Below are 22,292 nucleotides of genomic sequence, written 5' to 3'. Positions count from 1 at the left end.
TTGAGCATATTGGTCATCTTGTATTTAAGAAGGTTTGATGATCACTTTCCAAGACCTAGTTTTGAGTCTTTTATCATAAGGTCAACAGGGCTTCAGCCTTTCTCATACAATCTGTGCCTCCATCCACAAAGCTGACAATAACAGCGCTGGCCATGTTGCTTTTTAGTAGAAAAACGCACCACCCGAGTGTAAGCATTAGGGAGTATCAGGCAACCCCAAAATGAGGATTGCTGTGGCAGGGTGGGGCTTAACAGGAAGCTGTGTACTTCAAAACACCACTGGGCTGAAGAACCAAGGCCATGCATACCCCAGCCTACAGAAGGCTAAAGTGCTAGGGCTACCTCAGGCAGCATCTGCCCCTACAGCAAGCTGGTAAGAACCATTGTGGGAAATATTGAAATGTGATCCACAGATGATTCGATTATTTTATTAGCGCCATAGTTCCTAAGGCTGGTGACTGTATTATAGCTATGAAAGGGAATGGATTCAGTCTTCATTTTCAATTGACACGTTATGTTTGCGTGTATTAATAGGGTACAGCGCAATGATTCAACACATAGGTACAATGAGCGAAGGTCAGATAGGGAAAACTGGGAGTTTCATTCCCTCTTCTCGGGCCCCTGTACTGGCCATTCGACACTCTCCTAGCTGTTCTGAAATACTCTACAGATTGCTGCTGATTGCAGTCACCCTGTTGCATGGCAGAAGGCCAGCCCCACTTCCTGCCGTGGACATGCACTGTGTCTGGTCTCCATCCTCGCTCTAACCCCCCCACCCCGCTCTGCTCTTCATGATGACTCTTTCAGAGCCGGCAGGTGTGATCACATGTGGTCTCAGGTCATGTGATGTCCCTCCAGCTCCAACCACACTGCTGAGCCTGTCTCTAGTCTTAGGAAACACACACACAGAAGCATTTAGGGTTTCAGGAGAACCCTTGATATTATACAGTCTGGCCTCAAATGGCTTATGGACTAAAACACACAGAAAGAAATACAAACAAAGAAACGGGGGTGAACTCTTTTCAACAGTCAACCCCTCTGAGTATATGCACACTCCTTATTGTTCGTGCTTTTCTTTAAGTTTGAAATGGAAATTTGAACAAGGCAGTTTAAAAACCTCGAGAATGCTTTCATGGTGACACCCTTTCCACTCTGAGCTGAGAGGCGCTTTGCTGTATAGCCTTGAGGCATCAAAATGTCCCATTTGGAATCTGAGCTCTGCCACTCTTACGTTCTATGACCTCTGAGAGGCTATTCTATCATTGGGTGCTTCTTTGTCCTCATCGGTCCCAGTGGGCATGACTACAACAACAGGCCCTTTGGGGCTCTACTTGAGAGGTGAATGAGGCTGAAGGGGCGGGTCTTAGGGAAGCACCACATGGAGTTAGCTCTCAGGAAGTGGGCTTCACCGTGCTCTTGAGGAAATGTTCCAGGGAAAGAGGAAGGAGCTCTCAGAGTCCAGGAGATTCTAATAGCAATTAACTGTGCAACCTTACTGACAAGTGACAAAGAGCCATAAGCTATTTATTAAACCAGCGTGACAGTACCCAAACGTAGACAGATCCAGAACCGTGGCCCGGAACAGGCAGATCACTCGTCTATTAAATTTGGACTGAAAGGAAATAGCACTGCAAAGTGGTTGTAAATGAAAGACTCCAAAGCAAATATTACGAGTGTCTCTATTATACACAGAAAAATAAAACTAGACCTTTGCATCAAGGCACACACACAAATACATTTCAGATACTCCTCTTGAATAATGCAGTCCATTTAAATAAGGTGAGTTTTGAAATGTTTATTAGGCAATGTTCTAGTTTACTAACAAACTGATTGTTGGCTAGCTTCTACCTAGTGCTTGGTCAGCTGATGCAACCCAGACCACCTGCTCAGCGGTAGCCCCACCCACAGTGAGCCCCTCCCACATCATCAACAACCAAGACAAGTCCCGGCAGACATAGCGCTGACCAATCTTCATTGAGATCCCCTCTGTGTGGAGCAACATCCTGTTAAATGCTCTGGGAAGCTTTTACCCCATTATTTCATTAGAGTAAATTCTTTGACCTGGAATTTCTGGGTCAAAGGTTGTGAACAGCTTCTGTCCCCCACCCCCAATGTCTCTGTGAAGTTGAATCATTAAGTCCCCCTAATGCCTGATTCTGAGTGTGCATCACGAATCAGACCCTGTGCTAAGAGAACAGAAGGTGTTAGTAGGGTTAATTCTCTCAACAGCCCTGGGAAGCGGGATGGATCATTAGCCACAACTAACAGATGAGGAGACTGAGCAGAGGGAAGGCAAAGATCAGAGCCAAGAGCGACATTCTGGAAGTCTAGTACTAACTTCACGATCCTCACCTTTATGTGAAAGCACTAAAGGGTGGGATGTCTGGGCCACAGAGTGTAAAAAGGCACCCAGAGATCTCAGTACCCAAGGTGGCTTTCCATACATCTGTGGGGACTGACTGAGGCAGTGTAAACGTTAGCCAGTCCTTAGCACTTCAAAAGCACCAAGACATGCCACATGCTATTACCTCTTTCAGAGTTTGTCAGCCTGAGCATCTCCAAAGCTTATAGTCTGAATTCTTCAATGAATTGTCTGTTTATATAGTTTTACTTTATCCATTGGTTTTCTTAAATTCACACTCCCCTCCCCAATTCCCTGGAACAGACTAATCTGTATTTCTGTTGGCCCAAAGCAGAAATTAGAGATTCTGCTGGCTTCTGGCCCTTTGCTGGGCAGGATCAGCGAGTTTCACTGTCCTGAACACTCTTCTACACTGCTTCCTGGTTCTACGTGTCAGGGACCCATGTCCACATGTCTGTCTTGAAGTGCTAATTTCCAAGACCCAGGTCTGTGCTGCCCCTGCCTGGCATGGGCCCACGTGGAGGGCAGCTGTGGGAATATTTCTGTCTAAGTTCAGGATTCAGGCCACACCTCCAGAGACAGGAGACTCTCAGGAGTCAGTCTGTTTAGCTTTCAGTTTTGTTTAGTTTTCTGGAAAAGGCATCTTGAAGCATAAGCTGCTGTCTTTCCAAAGAAACAGCAGTGGTGTGCTGGTGGACGTGAGCACAGCTGCCTTCCAAAGAAATAACAGTTGACATCCAGTTTGCAAAGCCGACCTTCTCCCCATCACTGCCACCCACATCTCTGCATATTTCTAACAGTTTTGCTGCACTTTTCTCCAATTCTCCGTATTTCCTCCTCTCTATTCTTCTCTAGGTTTTTTTTGTTGTGTTTTGTTTTGTTTTTGTTTTTCTTTCCTGTTGGGATTACTTTACCCCTGCCTCTCTCCTTCCTTCTACCTTTCAGGGCTTAGCAATAAAGGTGATTTCTAAAAATAAAGATGCTCCCGGGTCCACTCCACACAGTCACCAGGCATGAGGCAGTGGCACCTGCCTATCTCAGTCATCTTGATTTGGGTCACTTAAGTTTAACTCAATTCTCTTGCGAACCTATGAAGTGAACATTATTATCTCCCATTTCATTAGGTCAGAAACTGAAACTCAGAGTGTCCAAAGCACATCCCAGTTTGTAATGAACACAGCCACAGTCGCAGCAGATTCTTCTTAGATAGCCTGGCACTCTCCCTCCACACCACCCCTCCTCTCCTCACTCAGCTCAGCCAACATTTGTTTGAAAGTAGCATCTGAAATGAAATGGAGACGGCGTTCACAATCCCACCCAAGCCAGCAAATCCATCTATCCTAAGGGATGTGTCATGATTCAGACGTGAAGCCCGTGGCTGTTCAGTCTACAATTCATGCTCACGAGGCTCCCAGGCTAGCAAAGGCTAACACCCACCCCCACTTCCACCACCTGCCTTCACTTACCCAAGAGGAAGAGGAGGACTCTCAGTATTGGGACCCTAGAGTCATAGTGGTGTTCTGTCCTGGCTCCTGAGAGATAGTGCAAGTGAGCCTCATGACCCCAGGCTCCAGGGATGGGAGCCAAGCCCCACGTGACTGAAAAGGAAGGAAGCTACAGCGGCAGCCAGAGGCTGTGGGTTCCTCTTGGCCCTTTGCAGGCAGGGGTGAGGGAAGTCCCTGTTACTTGGCCCCTGTCTGGTAGTGTGGATGGGAGGGAGTTAGTGTATGATGGTGAGGGTCCACCACTGGATGCTGAAGGGGTCACCGTAAGTTTTCTGGCTCCCTCCCTTAGCTCTAAGACTGAGGCGTCACTTCAGGTTGATTTCTTGCCCAAAGGCCCCTGCTGGAAGGTCATAAAGGAGGTTAGCACCTGACCTGCTGTGTACAGAAAGTCAGACCTTGAGTAGCCTCTCAGCCCTGGGGCCTGAACAGTGGTGTTCACCACTGCGACCTCCCCTTCAGCCCTGACTCTGTAGTCACAGCATGGGTGCTTCTGACTCTGGGGAGGCCTTTTAGTCTCCTCTGAGAATGGCAGGCATTGTTGCTGTTTTCTTGTGCTGCTAGAATCAAACCCAGGACCTGGGGCACGTGAGAGACAAAGACGAGCTCTGGGCTACATCTTGACTCCTGTTCGTTTTTTTTTTTTTTTTTTTTTCCTCCAGAGATAGCTCATTGTGTCGCCCAGGTTAGACCTGCATTGGTCACCCATTGAGGCCTTTTTCATGCTGTGCTTACAGATGTGTGCAACCCGGCCAAGGCAAGTAACAGTTTCCGATGCCCACACGAGAGTAGATAAGGATTGTAAAGTGAGTCAGCAGCATTGAAACACAGGTGTTAAAACGGTTTTTAAAAGGAACCTGTAATGAAGAAGAATGTGTGTTCCTTACCATAGAGCAGACAGCAGGATCCGTTCATAGATAAATGGCGGACGCCACCACATACTTTCAAGGATGTTTAGCTGTTTGCAAGGGCAGGGGTAGGAAGGAAAGTCCCCGACTCCTGCTGCTAATAGTCACCCACATGGTGACATCTCTGCAGCTCGTGTGCCATACACTTCTGCACTGATGGAAGAGAGTGCTGGGCTTCCCATCCAAGTTCCCAGAGCTCAAGTCTGACCACCTCTCCTGGCTCAGCTAGCTGACTTGAGGCTCCAAGCTCAGTGGGTAAGCAATGTTACTTTTTAAATGCTAAATCCGCACACTGACAAGTGTAGAGCCTCCAAACAAGCTGGCAGAACATGAACCATCCACTGGGCTCCCCTGTCAAACCTCTGAGTGGCAGCCCTACATCAGCACTTCCTCCTGTGCCTGGTGCTCTCTGAGGACTCAACAGGTCCTGGACCCCATCACAGCCTCCTGTGTTGACTATTAATCCTGACCAGGCTCTGACAGAGGAGGAAACCCAACCACAGTCTACACAGAGGTGGTGTGTGTGGGGGCTGGGCTTGAACCACTCAGCCAACAGCCCGTGTCGCCATCCCATCTGCCTTTGACAACTATCAGAGACCCAGACGTCTAAACAGAGGTGGTCAGATGACCATGGTGGACAGATGTCCATTAGATCCTTGGGCATGGTCACTTTTGCTCCTTCTGGGCACGAAAGAAAAGGAGGTCACATCACAAGCAATGCACCTTGCAGCATTTTAGTGTCTTGAAAATGTTCTATCCCCCTACCTCCACACAGATTAACATATTTATGTGGTCTTAATATATAGTCCAATGTGATGCTTCACAAAGGTTAGAAAGTTTCAGGCCATCTTGGGCTCCGTGGTGAGACTCTACCTCAAAAATAAAAATAAAGAACAAGAATTGAGTATGAAGCCAGGTGGCAGTGGCGTACATCTTTAATCCCAGCACTCAGGAGGCAGAGCCAGGCTGTTCTCTGTGAGTTCAAGGCCAGCCTGGTCTACAGAGTGAGATCCAGGACATGCACCAAAACTACACAGAGAAACCCTGTCTTGAAAAAACAAAAAACAAAAAACAAAAAAAAATTGAGTATGAAGCTCAGTGGTAGAGCATTTGCCTGGCATGCCCAAGGCCCTGGGTTTGACTCCAGCACCACACAATTAAAAACTCACACTTGCTTCTCTAAACACATATGAACCTAAAAATAATCCTTCTTATAATGATGTATAGGAAAAATACTTTACCTACTCTGAGAGTGCTATAAAAAACTACAGGAGCTTGAAAGATGGCTTGGTGGTTAAGAGCACTTACTACCCACACAGAAGACCCAGGTTCAGTTCCCAGCACCCACATGGTGGCTTACAACCACCTGCGACAGCGGTTCCTGGAGACCCAGCACCAAGATGGATCAAGTGATTCTGTGTTGATGTAAACATTTTCCAATATTGGCAACCAATTTTCAAGTGTTTCCACATGGCAAGCTAACACAGGTACCAGTCTGACTCTTGCTCCTCCTCCCAGGGCATGGCCTGTCTGTACTACCCAGGAAGGGAAGCAGCTTCAGCTGCTTCTGCTGTTCACTGTGCTTACTTCCTGAGCTAAGAATTGAAGCCTGCTGGCTGCTGAACTGGAGAAAAAGGCAGAGCAGAGCCCAAATATGCCTGCTAGGCTAGAGCCAGCAGTCACTGCCTGATGCCTCCAACCACGGACCCTTTGCCCTTCTGGTGTGGCATGCTGCCCCCAGCACAAGCAGGTGCCCTATCGTACAGTCCTGTCACAAATAACCTTGTGGCTGTGGCTGTCACAGATGTGGTGGTTCCCACTGCACTTAGATGGTGAGTGTGTGAGGGCAGAAGTCAGAACCTTACCTGGTGCCCTATGTAAATGTAGTTCTGAACAGTCTTATTAAATAAGAAACACAGAGCCAAATGCAGAGTTCAAAGCCCAGAGATCAGAGAGCAGTAGCCAAGAGCTGAGACCACCTTCTTACCACCCACTGCCGCTGCCGTCCTTACCCTGAGAAAGAGACCTACTTCCTGTGTGTCTGTCTTTTTATTGCCTTTCTGTTCTGCCTTCTCATTGGTTCTAAACTCAACCACATGACCTCCTTGTCACTGCCTGTCTATACAGACCTTCAGGTCTCTATGGTTGGTATTGAGATTAAAGGCCTGTGTCTCCAAACTGGCTATGTCCTTGAACACACACTCTGCCTGCTATGTGATCTGATTAAGTGCTACCACTGCCAGACTTCTGATATTGGCTCTGACCCCCAGGCAACTTTGTTTATTAACATATGAATAAAAATCATATTTCAGCACAAATAAAATATCACCATAGCCCTACACAGCATGGGCTCATCATCACAACTACTTAATGAAGGAATCAAATCCTGGCCTAGCTCACCCAGGGTCCAACAGGCAGGAATGGGCTAGAACTTACCTGAGGCTAGAGAGGTCACCTCATAGAGAGTCAGCAGAGAGCGTCCCGCTTCAGCAGCCGTGATGCTCTGCCCTGCATCCAAGCTGCTGCTTCACCTCCAACTTTTGTCACGTCAGGAAGTCTCCTGTCCTCCTCATGTGCCCAAGCCTTGCCCATGTGCCTTTAGTGCAAAGTGGGAGGATCGTCAAGCAGTGTTACGGGACATTTGCTAAAGTACAGATGGGGAAGAATTGAAGCACGGGTGGGTGGTTGATTGACTTAGAGCTCATCACCTAGTGACTAGAAGCATCCAGGTCACATTCACCTCTAATTACCCAAAATGGTCATACATGAGCTACAAGGTAAATCTTAGAAATGTCCGATGTGTGACATACAGGTCATTTTTCTTAGCACAGTACAACTGAGTCACGGCTGTGGTAGTAATGAGCAGCTAAAGTTCAGCAGATTTGGAAATTAAAAAACTTTTTTAAGTGACTCCAAAGTCAAAAGCAGCTGGAGTCGAATGATGATGAAAACATGACATATCAGACTTCATAGAACATCAGAGTTAATAATTAGATGGAAATATGCAAATCCTGAGGAGAAAGGCAAAGGATGGCATGGTAATGTGTGCCTGTAGGTCCAGCACTCAGGACGCAGGACAGGAGGGTCAGAGTACCATACCAGCCAGGGCTGTACAGCAGGATGCTGTCTCAGTAGAGTAAACAAGAAAAGGAAAAGAAGGGCAGAAAAAGAAAAGGCTTTGCTGGGTGGTGGTGGCACACGCCTTTAATCTCAGCACTGCGAGGCAGAGGCAGGCAGATCTCTATGAGTTCGAGGCCAGCCTGGGCTACAGAGCGAGATCCAGGAAAGGTGCAAAGCTACACAGAGAAACCCTGTCTGGAAAAACCAAAAAAAAAAAAAAAAAAAGGCTTCATAGCCAGTGTCAAAGGTGATAAAAACTAACATGCTTTTTCTCTCCCCATCAGCCCCCTCAAAAAAGGAAGAATAAATAAAACTATGAAAATGTAAAATAATGATCCAGAGATGAAAGACTCAACAGGAAGGACCAACAAAGTTCTAAAGTTTCTTTTTGTAATAAAACTAATAATATGACAAACTTCTCAAAGAATGGATTAAAAGAGAACATCTTAAAAACATAGGCCATGAAGAATAAAGGAAATATGAATGCAGAAAACACCAATCATGCAATGCTGGCAATATTAACAACTTTAGGTCATTAGATATAAAAAGTTGGGGGAATTGAAGACAATCTCAGGAAAATATGACTTCCTGAAACACACGAGAGGAACAGAAAGCAGGAAAAGCCTGGCACCCTTCAGCAGGTGGAGTCAAGCAGCTAAAACTTCGCTCCTAAGTAGAGGGGCGGGGTATGGGTCACTTTAAGAGTTTTAAGGAAATTTCAGAAATCTTTTAGGAACAGAAAACTCCACAGTTAATAAAATAACATGGAAAATATTTTATAAAGGATATTCTCCCTAAACCAAGCACGGTGGTGCATGCCTTTAATCCCAGTACTCCAGAGGCAGAAGCAGGCAGATCTCTGTGAGTTCAAGGCCAGCCTGGTCTGCAGAGAGGGTTCCAGGACAGCTAGGGCTACCTAGAAAAACCCTGTTTGTCTCAAAAAAATCAAAACCAACCAACCAACTAACCAAACAAAAAAACACAACCTGAAACTAAAAATGATACCATTATCTCGAACAACTCTCTACATAGAATATAATACATTTATCAGATAGACTATATGTGTATGGTGATCCAATGATGGTTACCCTAGATTAATGTCAAGAAAATTTTGGTGTGCAGCAGTAAAGAAGACCTAAATAAAATGAAAATTATATCCCCGTGGGAAGGAGAGACCTCAAAACTCACAAAGAGACCGATTGTGCGGATTCATCATCGTAGTGTCAGTGAAGCCCTACACTCACGGGGTTAGGACCTGGAGACACGAAACCCAGGAGCACACTGAGATGATATTTTCTATACTCCTTGATTGCCAACAATAAAATCCTTAGGTAATGCTCCAGTTAAGTAGGATGGTAAGACAATATGCTACACATCTTTGAAAACAATTTTCTAATTCTCTGGATAAAGCTGAATATCAGCAGGTCCCACGACACAGCCACTCTCCCGGATGCAGTCCAAGGGACTCTCACCTGGGCGTTCAGAGATATGGGAAAGGATGCTTACAAAACCTGGCTTGTAATGCAAAGAAGACCTCACCTCAAAAGAATGACAAAAATCCAACAGTGGAAGAGTGGATGGACTGGAACGGTATGCAACTATAAAAATGTGACAGCCATATAGGACATGGAGGGCCAATCTCAGAAACAGAAAATGGTGTCAGGAAACAATGAAAGTGCAAAAGATGACGAGATGATCCCATTGTCAGGAAGCACAGAAGTGAACAAGATGGACAGCAGAGAGTCCAGAAACTTCTTTGATTCACTGAACTGTGTCTGATCTGGAGAGAGGAGTGGGGTTGAGAGAGGAGACAGAGAAGGCAAACAAGAACATGGGCTGCTGAAGTGATGCTCAAGTCCTTCAGCTGCACAATGGGTGCCCCGACATCTTACTATGCTTCCCCAAAGGGAAGGTTACTATTTCCTGACAGGGCCTGGAACATGATCATTGGCTTTGGGCAACTTAGCACCCCACTTCACTTGCAATAATTTGACTGAAGTCTGGCTTTGGTTAATTATTCGGTGTAACACATACATGGCAAGTTTGTATATATTAAAGATTGCATATTTAAAATTAAATAATTAAAATAAAATTAGGATAAGTGTCAAGGTTATGTGACAGTAATGTAAATGGTTCCATCCACTCCAGCAAGAAGCACTGGCTGCTTTGAAAGTTTCCACGAGAGTCTAGGGCAGGACCTTAGGGGTGGGACAAGTCCTTAGCATGCAGGAGGCCCTGGGCCCATTCCCCAGACACACAGTTTTGATTCATGAATTTGAATCCCATTTGAAGAAAAACAGCTTAAAGAAGGAACTTAACTGCTGGTTATGATGGTGTGTTGTGCAGCAATGTCCTGAAGGCTGAAACATGTAGCTGAAGTTTTTTCCGGTCCTGCCCAGCCCCACAGACCCCACAGCTGCTTATAAAATAATCACTCAGAAGCTCATATTAATTAAAACTGCTGGGCCATTAGCTCAGGCCTACCACTGACTAGCTCTTACATTTAAACTCAGACCATTTCTGTTAATCTATATGCTGTCAAATGTTCCATGGCTTTACCTGTATGCCATTACATGCTGTTCCCTGGATGGTGGGCTGGCGTCTCCTTACTCATCTTTCTTCTTACCAGAATTCTCCTTACCTGCTTATCCCCCCTATACTTCCTGCCTGGCTACTGGCCAATCAGCATATTATTAAACTAGTGTACAAAAGCATTATCCCACAGCATTTCCCCAAAAGAATTTTCCATCCTGCACAGGAAGACAAACAACTCAAAACAGCTTTAGGAAGTCCCTGAAACTGACCAGATTCACTAGGCCCCTCCCAGTCAGAGTAAGAAAAGCTGAGAGTCCCTCTCAAATTAATGAAGCTGAGCTGTAAAGAAGACTCTGAGCTGCCTGGAAGAAGATGTTTTGTGGTGATATTTTATTTGTACTGAAATGTGATTTTATTTGTATGTTAATGAATAAAGTTTGCCTAGAGATCAGAGGTCACATAGCAAGGTCACATAGGGAGCCATAAACAAAAGTCAGGTGGTGGTAGCCCATGCCCTTAATCCAATCACATGGCAGGCAGAGTCTCTGTGTAGTCAAGGACACAGCCAAGCGTGGTGACATGAGCCTTTAATCCCAGTATCAAACATAGAGACATGGAGGTCTGTATAGACAGGCAGTGATGAGCAAGTCATGTGGCTGAGCTTAGAGCCAATGAGAAGGCAGAAGAGGAAAGCAATAAAAACACAGGTTAGATGGGAAGAAGCTCTCTCTAGGGAAGTGAGAGTGTCGAGGTAGTAAGATAAAGCTAGTCGTGACTCTTCACTAATTCTCTGATCTCTTTGTACCTCTGTATTTGGCTCTGTGTTTCTTATTTAATATGACTGTTTAGAAATTTGTCTACAATGTTTAGACCAGAGTCACTTGGAAAGGACACTCTCTGTTGAGATGCCTGCAAGCTGTACAGAGTGCTCCAGGTTTTCCAACTTTGGTGAGTTGTTACCCATGCTGGGGCAGGCCTTGGCGATGCTCCTATCTGAGTCATTTCTGCTCCTGTAGGTACGCCCTCACCCATACTTCTGTAAGTAACCCCAAATAAAACCTATTGGTTCTCCAAGTTGTACTTTGGAGGTATCCGTACTTTGGTCTGTCATGGGATCCCTGTCTGGGGTGAATAGATGTGTGTGTGTGTGTGTGTGTGTGTGTGTGTGTGTGTGTGTGTGTGTGCATCTCCCCAGGAAAAGTTTTGTCATACAGCAATCACTAGTAAGACGGTCCCCATCTGTCCTTCTGCAAGCTGGGAGAGACCTATTTTCCAGGGAAAGTGAAGGTTGTAAGGGAAATTGGCCGTTGGCTGCAGCCTTCCTGCCCTATACCCGTTGCATCAAAAGAGTACCGTGACCTTGGAGTGTGCTTAGCAGAGTAATAAGGTGAAATAAAGATGTGAATGCACTGGGGAGCAGCCTCAAGGGAATCTTACACATAAATGTGCTCCCAATTTACTGTACTTACGTATATATGTGTGGTGGTTTTATTATTACTTCCTGATTGTAAAAATTATATTTATGCTTTTACATATTCATGGCTTAATTTCTTTCCCTATCCCTCATGGCTATGCATACTTCTGTTGCTGACCCAAGAATAATATTGTGATTCTAAATTTTCTCAAATATGGCCAGGTCATGATAAAAAGTATACAGTCCATTGAGGTATTAATGCAAGATTCATTATTAAAGCCATCAATCCTGAAATAATGAAAGCACCAAAATCCAAAAGCTACTTTCACCCTCAATTTTTTGCCAGTGACCAGTGAGAGCTAATGAGCTGGTCGTCCACTGATGTCACTTTGGGGAAGTGGTAGACCCAAACACATTCAGTGGTAGAAAGGGCTACATCCAAGGAGACATGGAATGGGGCTCCAGGGCAAGACCTTCTGTGAGTTCAATGCAAAGGAAGGCTCTCAGAGCAGAGCAGCCCTCTCAAAGCTATGCATCTAGACCGTCACACTTGGCCATGCCTTGAGATGAAGAAGAAGGCAAAATTTTTAGAAAAATAACCAGTATTTAAGTTGAACCAGTCTCTCCCACACACACACACATTCTAATATATATGTAGTATTTGCATGTATGCATGTATTAGAACCAGATCTAGCTAGTGATTCAGACCACAGACTCCAGGAGCCAGATACCCTTTACCTTACATTGCTCCATGCCTTTTTTTTTTCCATTTATAAAAAGAGAACAGAAATTGTACTCATAGAGATGATATGAGACAATTAATCACCGACAAAACTTCTAAGCAATGATTGACACACTGTACATCAAGTCACAAGCCATTCATGATGTCTTTGTTATTAGTGTTTCTTGTAATGTTGACTTAAGAAACAAACTCAGTTTTCGTATATACAATGACTGCTACAAATGCATACTGGGAGACACAACAGGTGACTTCCATAAATGTGGGTTTAGCGCTGCTCCTGGAGAGAAGTACAGGGGTCTTGGTTGAGCAGCACAGGGCTTCTAGCAGAGAAGAGGGAAGATCTGTGGTTGTCTACAATCTAAACTCAAACTGTGGGAAACCCTTGTGGCTCCAATAAGTTTGGATTTCAGCCTATGGTTTCGGGAGCCCGTAGCATAAGCTGAATGAGGCCAAAGCACCATGGGCTAGTTGTATAGAACCGTCTACTTGCTGTCTTGACTCAGTTGCTTGGGTAAAGCAAAAGCTCATCAGGGCTAGCCCAGGGGTGGGAGAGGATCATGAAGTGACAAACACTGACAGGTGGATGCCAACCGGCCCCTCCCCAAGCAATTGCTCCTGGGTCTCACCCTCCGCATCCCAACACACCCATCTCTGAAGCACTGCTTCCTCTAAATACACACAACTGAGGATAGGGTCTAGTGTAGTTACTGGGACAATGGTTAGGGTATATTTTGCCCCCACAAATAACGTGTTGAAATCTGGTTGCCAAGGTAGTGGTATTAGGAGGTATGGCCGTTAGGAGGGATTGTCTTTCTTGTTAGAGTGGGTAGTGAGATAGTTCTCACAGATTGGCTTAGTCCTGTGAAAGTGGCCTGGCAGAGAGCAGAGCAGCATCACTGTCTCCCTCCCCCCCCCTTTCTACATGCACTAGCACTCACTTTCACAAGGGATCCCACCTGTGCTCCCTTCCAACCCTCTCCCAGGCAGCATGAAGCCCTCATTGATGTGATCATGGACCTTGAATTCTGTCATCTTCAGAACAATGAATTAAAACCAATTTTACTTGCAAATCAGTCTCCTCACAGACAAGCTTCCCCCCGCCCCCCCCCCCCCCCCCCGTAAGGCACAAGTAGAGCTAAGAACCTAAGCAAGTAAGTGTCTTAGTAATGCCAGTTCACATGGGAAAATAGCAAGACACTGGAAAAGCAGAGAGCCAAGGGTGAAAACAAGAACCCAGATGATGAAAGAGGAACTGGAGTTAATAAAGCAGGATAAGTTATAAGCACACATACATACACAGACACAGACACAGACACAAAGACACATACACAAAATGAGACAAGAGAGGAGATCGGAATGGTTAGGTGGGAACAGGCACTTGTGAAAATGAATAGAAACAGCCTCTCCCTGCACAGCAAGGAATCCATGCCTGGTTTTGCAAACGTGATCACAAACTCATGGTAGAGGAGGTCATCGGACTGGGGTGGGGTGGGGGTGGTGAGAGGGCTTAATGCTGTTGTTTAGTCAAATTGCTATAGTACCAAACCTCCTTGTAAATATATGTGTTTGTGCCTGTAGCACTTTCAGTCTTTAACAGAAGCCTGTCTTTCCAGAGACCTGTGATGAAGGCAGACTCAGTCTACACAGGGCAGCAACAGTAAGTGACTATTGAGGGCCTAAACGAGACCTTAATGCCATCTCCTTAAGGTTCAGGATATGGCAGAAGAGGGGACCAGGAGACTCTCAGAGCAGAAAGACAGGAAGATGGCCAGCAAAATGCCATCTTTTGGACAATACACAACCATTGTAGCCATGAACTCCCAACTACTACAGGTAACTGGACTTGGGCTGCACTAGAATGGGCCCATAGACAGCCAGGCAAGGCTAGAGGAGGGACTGGGGGAGGGGGGGTCCTGCCCCTCACTGCTAAACTGTTTCCTGCAGATGCATTCAGGGAAAGGGAGAATTAATGCTTTTACCTGTGAGTCCACTGGTTGACCCCATCAGGTTCCAGTGGACATTCCTAATCCAGTGGTCACACAGGTGACCCTGCTTAAACTAAATGGATCACACAACAAAGACAAGGGTCATAAATCTGGAAATGGGACAAATAGGAAGGAGTGCGAGCCGAGATGGGCGGGAGGGAAGGAGGTCCAGGAGGGAAGGGAGAAAGCCATCAGAATGCATCACATATCTGTATGAAACTGTCAATGAACTCGCTTAATGAAAAAATAGGGACTGAAAAATGGAGCCTCTGGGAATGGAAGCAAGTAAATAAGGAGCGTTTCTGGGGAGAAAAAAGAAAAGATTGAAGACGGCAGGAAAATTAATTCGCTTCAGAGGAATGAGTCTCTTGTTCTTCCAGAACGTATCAGCTAGAAGGAGAAGACGTAGAAAGGAGAAAACTAAGTGTCGAGAAACTCGGGGTGAAGTGTCAACATTGATATAACTGGGTATTAGAAAAAAAGAGAAAGTTATGAGAAGAAAGAACTATTTGGAGAAACGATACATGACATTTCTCAATAATAAATAAATGGAAGATTGCAAACCAAACAGCTAAAGGACATGATGGGAGGATGTAGACGAAATTCTAAACAGTCTTAGTAAATAAGAAACACAGAGCCAAATACAGCGGTAATAGCCGAAGAGATCAGAGAATTAGTGAAGAGCCACTGACTGCCCTTTAGTTTACCACCAAGCCTTAGTTTCCCACAGGAGAGAGCTTCTTCCTGCCTAACCTGAGCTTTTATTGCTTTCCTGTTCTGTCTTCTCATTGGCTCTAAGCCCAGCCACATGACTTCCTTGTCACTGCCTGTACAGACCTCCAGGTCTCTATGGTTGGTACTGGGATAAAAGGCGTGTGTCACCATGCATGGCTGTGTCCTTGAACACACAGAGACTCTGCCTGCCATGTGATCAGATTAAGGGTGTGGCCTACCACCTGCCTGACTTCTGTTCCTGGCTCACTATGACCTCTGATCTCCAGGTAAACTTTTCTTATTAACATACAAATAAAATCACATTTCAGCACAATTAAAATATCACCGCAGGAGGACAAATGTATTCCCATCACAGAAAAGGAAAATTCAAGAAGCTTTAGGAGAGAAAATGAACATCGCAGATAAAACTTTAGATTGTGCTGTGTATCTTGACTTGGGGGGGGAGCGGGGGTGGGGTGGGTGCAGCTGTGAAGCAACAGCTGGAGCAGAAGACTGAGGCCAGGGCTTCACACCCAGGCAAACGCCCCTTGAGATAAAAAAGATAGTCTCAGTGGTGTGAAGCATCTGAAGACAATCAGAAAAAAAAAAAAACAAACGTTCCCACTAAAAAGAAGTTCAGGAAACCAAGAAAGATATTGGAATTCAATGTTGTTGTTATTTTTAAAAGCAACTTTAAAAACCAATCAATTACCAAAAGAATGCAGAAAATAAATATATGTTTCTTTCTGAAAATCCATTTTGGGGTGGGGGTGGAACAGAATGGATACGGCTGGATCAATAGCAAGTCATTTATTTGTATGCAACCCATACTATAAAGATGAAGGATTCGGGGATTAGTTTAACAGACTTCAGAGATGAAAAGAAACTCATTTCCAGTCCCACAGGGGATGTTTTCTCTGAGTATTTGGTTGGACTGAACAGAACTCCAGAACAAGGCCATGTCTCTGCACCTTCATTAAAATATGTTTCCTATTTTCTTTTAAATCCAATTATTCTTCATTTTCATTTCTGTGGTCCCCCAATATATTGTGGACCCTAATAAACTTACCTGGGGTCTGAGAATAGAACAGCCACTAGACAGACATAGAGGCCAGAGAATGGTGGCACACACACCTTTAATCCTAGCATTCTGGAGGCAGAGATCATCCGGGTTCAAGGCCACATATGGAAACAGCCAGACATGGTGACACACGCCTTTAATCCCAGGAAGTGACGGTAGGAAGCAGAAAGGTATATATAAGGCATGAGGACCAGAAACTAGTCTTTTTAAGCTTTTAGCTTTTAGCAGCAGTTCAGCTGAGATCCATTTGGGTGAGGACTCAGAAGCATTCAGTTGGAGGAAACAAGATCAGCTGAGGAATTGGCAAGGTGAGGTTGGCTGTGTCTTGTTCTGTCTCTGATCTCTCAGCTATCACCCCAATACCTGGCTTTGGGTTTGCTTTTATTTACAAGACCTTTTAAGATTCGTGTTATGGAGCCTCGGAGCAAGATGGCAGCGCCGTCGGGGGTCCGAGAGGAGCGAGCAGAGATCTCCGGGGCGAGTGTGAGGAGGGGTTCCGGGGTCCCAGGTAGCTCCCGGCAGGGCTCTCCTGCGGAAGGGACCATGCTATATTCTACCGGCTCCATCGACTGCCCATACTGGATGGGAGCTCCGGGGGAGCCTTGCCAGCGGCCCTACAGCCACTTCCGGCAACGCGGAGCTCCCGACCCCGGTGCTCCGGGTAGCAGCAGTGCGGTGTCTCCCGCAGCAGGGCTTGGTTATGACCTGTACAACCAGGAGCTGCCTCAACCTCCTGCGGAGAGAGAGAATGCCACGCTGGGCCAAGGTGATGGCATGCTGGAGCTGATCAAGCAAGCCATTGAGGCTGTGCGTGGCAAGATAGAGCTGGAGCAGAGGAGTTACCAGGAGCTCTTGGAGATGGCACGGGGACACAGTGTTGGGGCTTCAGCTCTAGCGCCCGGCAGCCCTGCCACGAGCCTGGATGATGAGCACACCTTCTCGCTGGCCCTCCCTTATACACCAGGTGGCCTGCTGAGCCCAGACTCAGGCTACCAGCCCACCCCACTGGCTGCCCCTTCTGAGCAAGGTCACAAGTACTCATTGGCCCCTTCAGAGAGGGGTCAGGGCAGAGTTGGAGGGGGTACCAGTGCCCTGGAGTATGTCCCCAAGGCTGTGGGCCAGCCGCGCCACTGTGGCCAACCCGCATCTGGTGGCAAGTACGTGGTGGACCGCTCAAAGCCATCAACAGAACTGGAGTATGACCCACTGTCCAACTACTCAGTTCGGCACCTTGGCAGGGCCAGTGCCAGGGATGAGAGGGCCACCAAGCGGCCACAAGGCTTCCCGGGTGCTGAGCCCTACACACCTGCTATCAAAAAGCCCTGTGACCCCTTCGGCAACTGTGAGGCCAGGTTCTCAGACTCAGAAGATGAGGCTAGCCCGGCGAAGGCTGATGTCAGCCGCCCCAAGGCTAGGGCTGAACCTGAAAGCAAGGCACCTGGGAAACCTGTTTCCAAGGAGGGCCTGGAGCCAATGGAGGGCAGCCTATGGGGCGCTAAGGAGATAGCTGCACAGCATGACGTGGAAGACTTGGGGCAGCCTCCGAAAGCAGCAGACACAGTAGCCAGGGCCTCTCACGATGCTGGGGTCCCCAAGGATGGCAAAGCCAAGAAAAAGAAAAGTGGGACACCAGCCAGCCTCAGCCACAAGAACAAGGCCTGCAAAAGAGACGAGAAGAAAGACAAGGACCCAGGACGGCCCCGGGAGGAGGAAGTGTCTGCAGACAAGAAGAGACCACAAGCTGGCAGCCCCCGGGGCAAGGCCCAGGGCTCCGAAGGGACCAAGAAAAAGCCATCCAACACCACTACAGTGGCCAGCTCAGGGAAAGGGGGACTAGGCCGCCCCTCCAGTGGAGGGCCCCGGCCCCAAGACTCTGGGCCTGGTCCCCACACACCACTGGCCTGGAAAGGTAGCAGTGATAGGAAGACACCATCAGGGAAGTTGGTGGAACGCAAGGCCCGCTCCCTGGACGAGGGTGCCCCCCAGGAAGTCCCTAAGCTCAAGAATCGGGTCCTGAGCCACGCTGAACTGTTTGGGGATGAGAGCGAGGAGGAGGAGGACTCTAGCTTGGGGGCCAGGGCAACCCAGGTCTGGCCCCCCACCCTGCCCAGCCTCAGCTCAGCCTCAGGATCAGACTCCTCCAGTCTGGGCCTCGGTGAGACACAGGTGCCCAAGTGTCTCAAGGCCAAGCCACCTGCATCCCCCGCACTACCCTCCCCATTGCCCTCCTCCTCCTCCTCCTCCTCCTCCTCCTCCTCCTCCTCCTCGTCCTACTCCTCCTCCTCCTCCTCGGGAGCCAGCCAGTGTGCAGAGATGGATACGGACTACTCAGCCCTGGAGAAGGAGGTGGACTTCGATGCGGACCCCATGGAGGAATGCCTGCGGATCTTCAATGAGTCTACCAGTGTGAAGACGGAGGACAAGGGCCGGCTGGCCCAGCAACCCCCCAAGGAGAAGGCCGTGGAGAAGGTGCACACAGGCCTGACCACTTTGTTCCCGGGGCAGAAGAGAAGGGTCTCCCACCTCTGCAAGCCAGGCCATGAGGCAGAGGCCCCAAGGAGGGCCCCCGCGGCTCCCCCAGCCCGGCCCCCGACTGCTCAAGAGGTGTGCTACCGGAGAGCGCAGCAGGCGCAGAAGGACTCTGCCAGCTGGTTACAGGTGGCCCCAAGGCCAACAGATAGGCTCTCCTCCATGCGTATCTCGGCCCCTGGGGAGAAGAGGAGGATTGCTCATGTACCCAACCCTCTCCTGGCCACCACCCCAACAGGTGCCAAGAGGGTGCTCCCTGCCAGCAGCAGCCAGGTGTCCCACGGTCCTGAACCTGGCAGCCAGCCGCTGAAGACACGCACGTTGTCAGGGATGGCATCAAAGACCACCACCACTGTCACCCCCAAGCGCATCACCCACAGGCCATCACTCCAGAGTCTAAAGAAGCCCATTATCCCAAAAGAATTTGGCGGCAAGGTCCCCACTGTGGTTCGTCAGCGCTATCTCAACCTCTTCATCGAGGAGTGCCTCAAGTTCTGCCCGTCCAACCAGGAGGCCATTGAGAAGGCACTGAATGAGGAAAAGGTGGCATATGAGCGCAGCTCCTGCAAGAACATATACCTGAACGTCGCTGTGAACACCCTTAAGAAGCTGAGGGGCTTGGTCCCCAACACCGTACCCAGCCTCAGCAAAGCCAGTGGCCGCAGAGTTGTGTCCCACGAGGTGGTGCTGGGAGGCAGATTGGCAGCCAAAACCAGCTTCTCACTGAGCCGCCCCAGCAGCCCACGGGTGGAGGAGCTGAAAGGGACCGCCTTGTACAACCGTCTCAGGGAGTACCTGCTCACTCAGGAGCAGCTCAAGGAGAACGGCTACCCTTTCCCCCACCCAGAGCGCCCAGGGGGCGCTGTCATCTTCACAGCTCAGGAGAAGAAGCCCAAGGACCCCTCCTGCAGAATTTGTTGTCGCTGTGGCACCAAGTACCTTGTGTCCTCCTCGGGCCGCTGTGTGCGCAATAAGGAGTGCTACTACCACTGGGGACTGCTGCGGCAGAAACGAGTGGCTGGGGGCTGGGAGACCCAGTATATGTGCTGCTCAGCTGCAGTTGGCTCTGTGGGCTGTCAGGTTGCCAAGCAACACGTGCAGGACGGCAGGAAGGAGAACCTGGAGGGTTTTGTGCGCACCTTCCAGAAGGAGCTGCCCAAAGATTCCCATGCAGGGGTCTTTGCCCTAGATTGTGAGATGTCCTATACTACGTATGGCCTGGAGCTGACCCGTGTCACAGTTGTGGACACAGACATGCAGGTCGTGTATGACACCTTTGTCAAGCCTGACAATGAAGTTGTCGACTACAACACCAGGTTCTCGGGGGTGACGGAGGCTGACCTAGAGGACACAAGTATCACACTTCGGGACGTGCAGGCCGTCTTGCTGAGCATGTTCAGTGCTGACACCATCCTCATCGGACATAGCCTGGAGAGTGACCTGCTGGCCCTCAAGATTATCCATGGCACGGTGGTGGACACATCAGTGCTGTTCCCGCACCGTCTGGGCCTGCCCTACAAGCGCTCCCTACGGAACCTCATGGCCGACTACCTCAGACAGATCATCCAAGACAATGTGGATGGGCACAGCTCCAGTGAGGATGCCAGCGCCTGCATGCAGCTTGTCATCTGGAAGATCCGAGAAGACGCCAAGACCAAGCGATGACTCCCTACCCGCCACCACCACCATGCCACGCCCCTTTCCTACAACCCTGACTGCCCTTAGCCCGGATGCCCTCAGCCCTGATGCCCTAGGCCTCTTTTCAAACTGTAATAAAACATGACAGCTGACCATGCGCCTCCGGAGCTCGGACTACAGGTCTAGAATGTCCCTGAGCTGGGGTTGAGACCGACCCCCTGAGCCCAGCCCTACATGTCACCCTCAGTCCTGTTCCCTATACCCAGTCAGCCCCCCACCCATCCTGCTGCACCGGGCAGTGGCTTTACCTTCTGCTCCTTTGAATATAACGCAGCTGACAGGACAAGCCCTCATGGTTTGAGAAGGGGTTGTCTTTTTTTTTACTTTATACTGTTATTTTTATTAATTTTTAATTTAAACCTGTTGGCCCCACAGTTCCTTCTCAGCAGAGGAGTCCAGCCCTGGTGCCATTGGGATCCAGGGTCTGAACCCCACACAGTCAATCCCATGGGTTTGAATGTCTGCTCTGCCTTGTGGGGTGGCTTCCAGAACTCACCCCAACCCACCAAGATTCCCCAGCCTCAGAGCCAAGCCAGCCCCAAGGAAGGCCTAACCTTCTAGGACCTCTGGGCTGCCTTCCTGGGGGCTGCTGCCTCTCTCCGTGGGTAGGAACAGAATAAATGTTTGTATGAACTTTAAAAAAAAAAAAAAGATTCGTGTTATACATTTCTACATTCTTTTTAAGAACTATTACCAACACACATATATTTTCAGGACTAATAGTCTCTGTGATGCTAACACAAGTGTGGAGAAGGAGACTGGGATGGTATCAGCGGGAGTTCACGTGTGCTAAAGTGACTGGTTTCCTTAGTCCAAGAAAGACATGGGTATTGACATGCTCAAGAATTTGATGAGGAGAAAGTCACGGGAATAGGCATGATTGGCTAGGGATAAACATCAGAATCACAAGGCTGAACTGCTTAAACTTTAAATCAACTGCAGAAAACTAAGTCTGTCCCCAGAACCCCCTGAACTCCCCCACAAAAGAGAAAAAGACGAACGAAGAATAGTAAAAGGAAAGGAAATTTGAAAGAAATAACTACAACATAAGTACAATAAAGGTAAAGTGAAAGAGTATATTGAGACCTTTGCAATAGACATTCATATTTATTGTGACGGAAGAAATGGATAAATTGTATTTTACTGAAATTAAGAATGTCTGTGCATCAAATGACATTTTTTAAGAGGACAAATAAAAATAGGGCTGGGGGTTGGAGAGATGGCTCAGCCTTTAAGAGCATTTGCTGTTATTCTAGAGTGCTGGAATTCAGTTCCTACCACCCACATCAGGCGGCTCACAAGTGTCTGTAACTGCAGTTCCAAGGTATCAGCTGCCCTTGGCTTCAGCAGGCATCTGCACTCATGTGCACACAGCACCGCCGGAGCTGTCTGTGGCCCCTTGAGGAGTCACGCTCCGCTTCTGTTTCTCTGCCCTGTTCAGCTGTCCTTTCCCTTGTGAACCCCTGATCTCTTCCACTAATGCTCTGTTTGGAACTGAGTGTATCCTTTCCTGCCCCGACTCTCCTCCTGCACCGAGTCACATGGATGCCCCTTCTATCTGTCATTTATCCGGAAACCTTTTTTTGTTTTGTTTTGTTTTGTTTTTCGAGACAGGGTTTCTCTGTGTAGCTTTGTGCCTTTCCTAGAACTCACTCTGTAGCCCAGGCTGGCCTCGAACTCACAGAGATCCGCCTGCCTCTGCC

General features: G+C 48.0%; 2 protein-coding genes across 2 annotated transcripts in view; one reads left to right on the top strand and one right to left on the bottom strand.

The window, feature by feature from the left end:
* Positions 1 to 16,907, bottom strand: part of Tmem273 (transmembrane protein 273) — a 46,978-nt gene extending 30,071 nt beyond the window's left edge. The window contains exon 1 of the mRNA XM_059273135.1: positions 16,757 to 16,907. Coding sequence (XP_059129118.1) covers positions 16,757 to 16,907 — 151 coding nt within the window. The remainder of the gene's footprint in view (positions 1 to 16,756) is intronic.
* On the top strand, positions 16,906 to 20,569 carry LOC131920139 (RNA exonuclease 1 homolog). Its single transcript, XM_059274543.1, has one exon. It carries the CDS (start codon positions 16,906 to 16,908, stop codon positions 20,554 to 20,556), a length of 3,651 nt encoding a protein of 1,216 aa, XP_059130526.1. The 3' UTR covers positions 20,557 to 20,569.
* The last annotated feature ends 1,723 nt before the right edge of the window (positions 20,570 to 22,292 follow it).

Source organism: Peromyscus eremicus, chromosome 9, assembly GCF_949786415.1.
Source record: "Peromyscus eremicus chromosome 9, PerEre_H2_v1, whole genome shotgun sequence".
In the NCBI taxonomy this organism is placed as follows: Eukaryota; Metazoa; Chordata; class Mammalia; order Rodentia; family Cricetidae; genus Peromyscus; species Peromyscus eremicus.
This window is presented reverse-complemented; position numbering and strand designations above follow the sequence as displayed.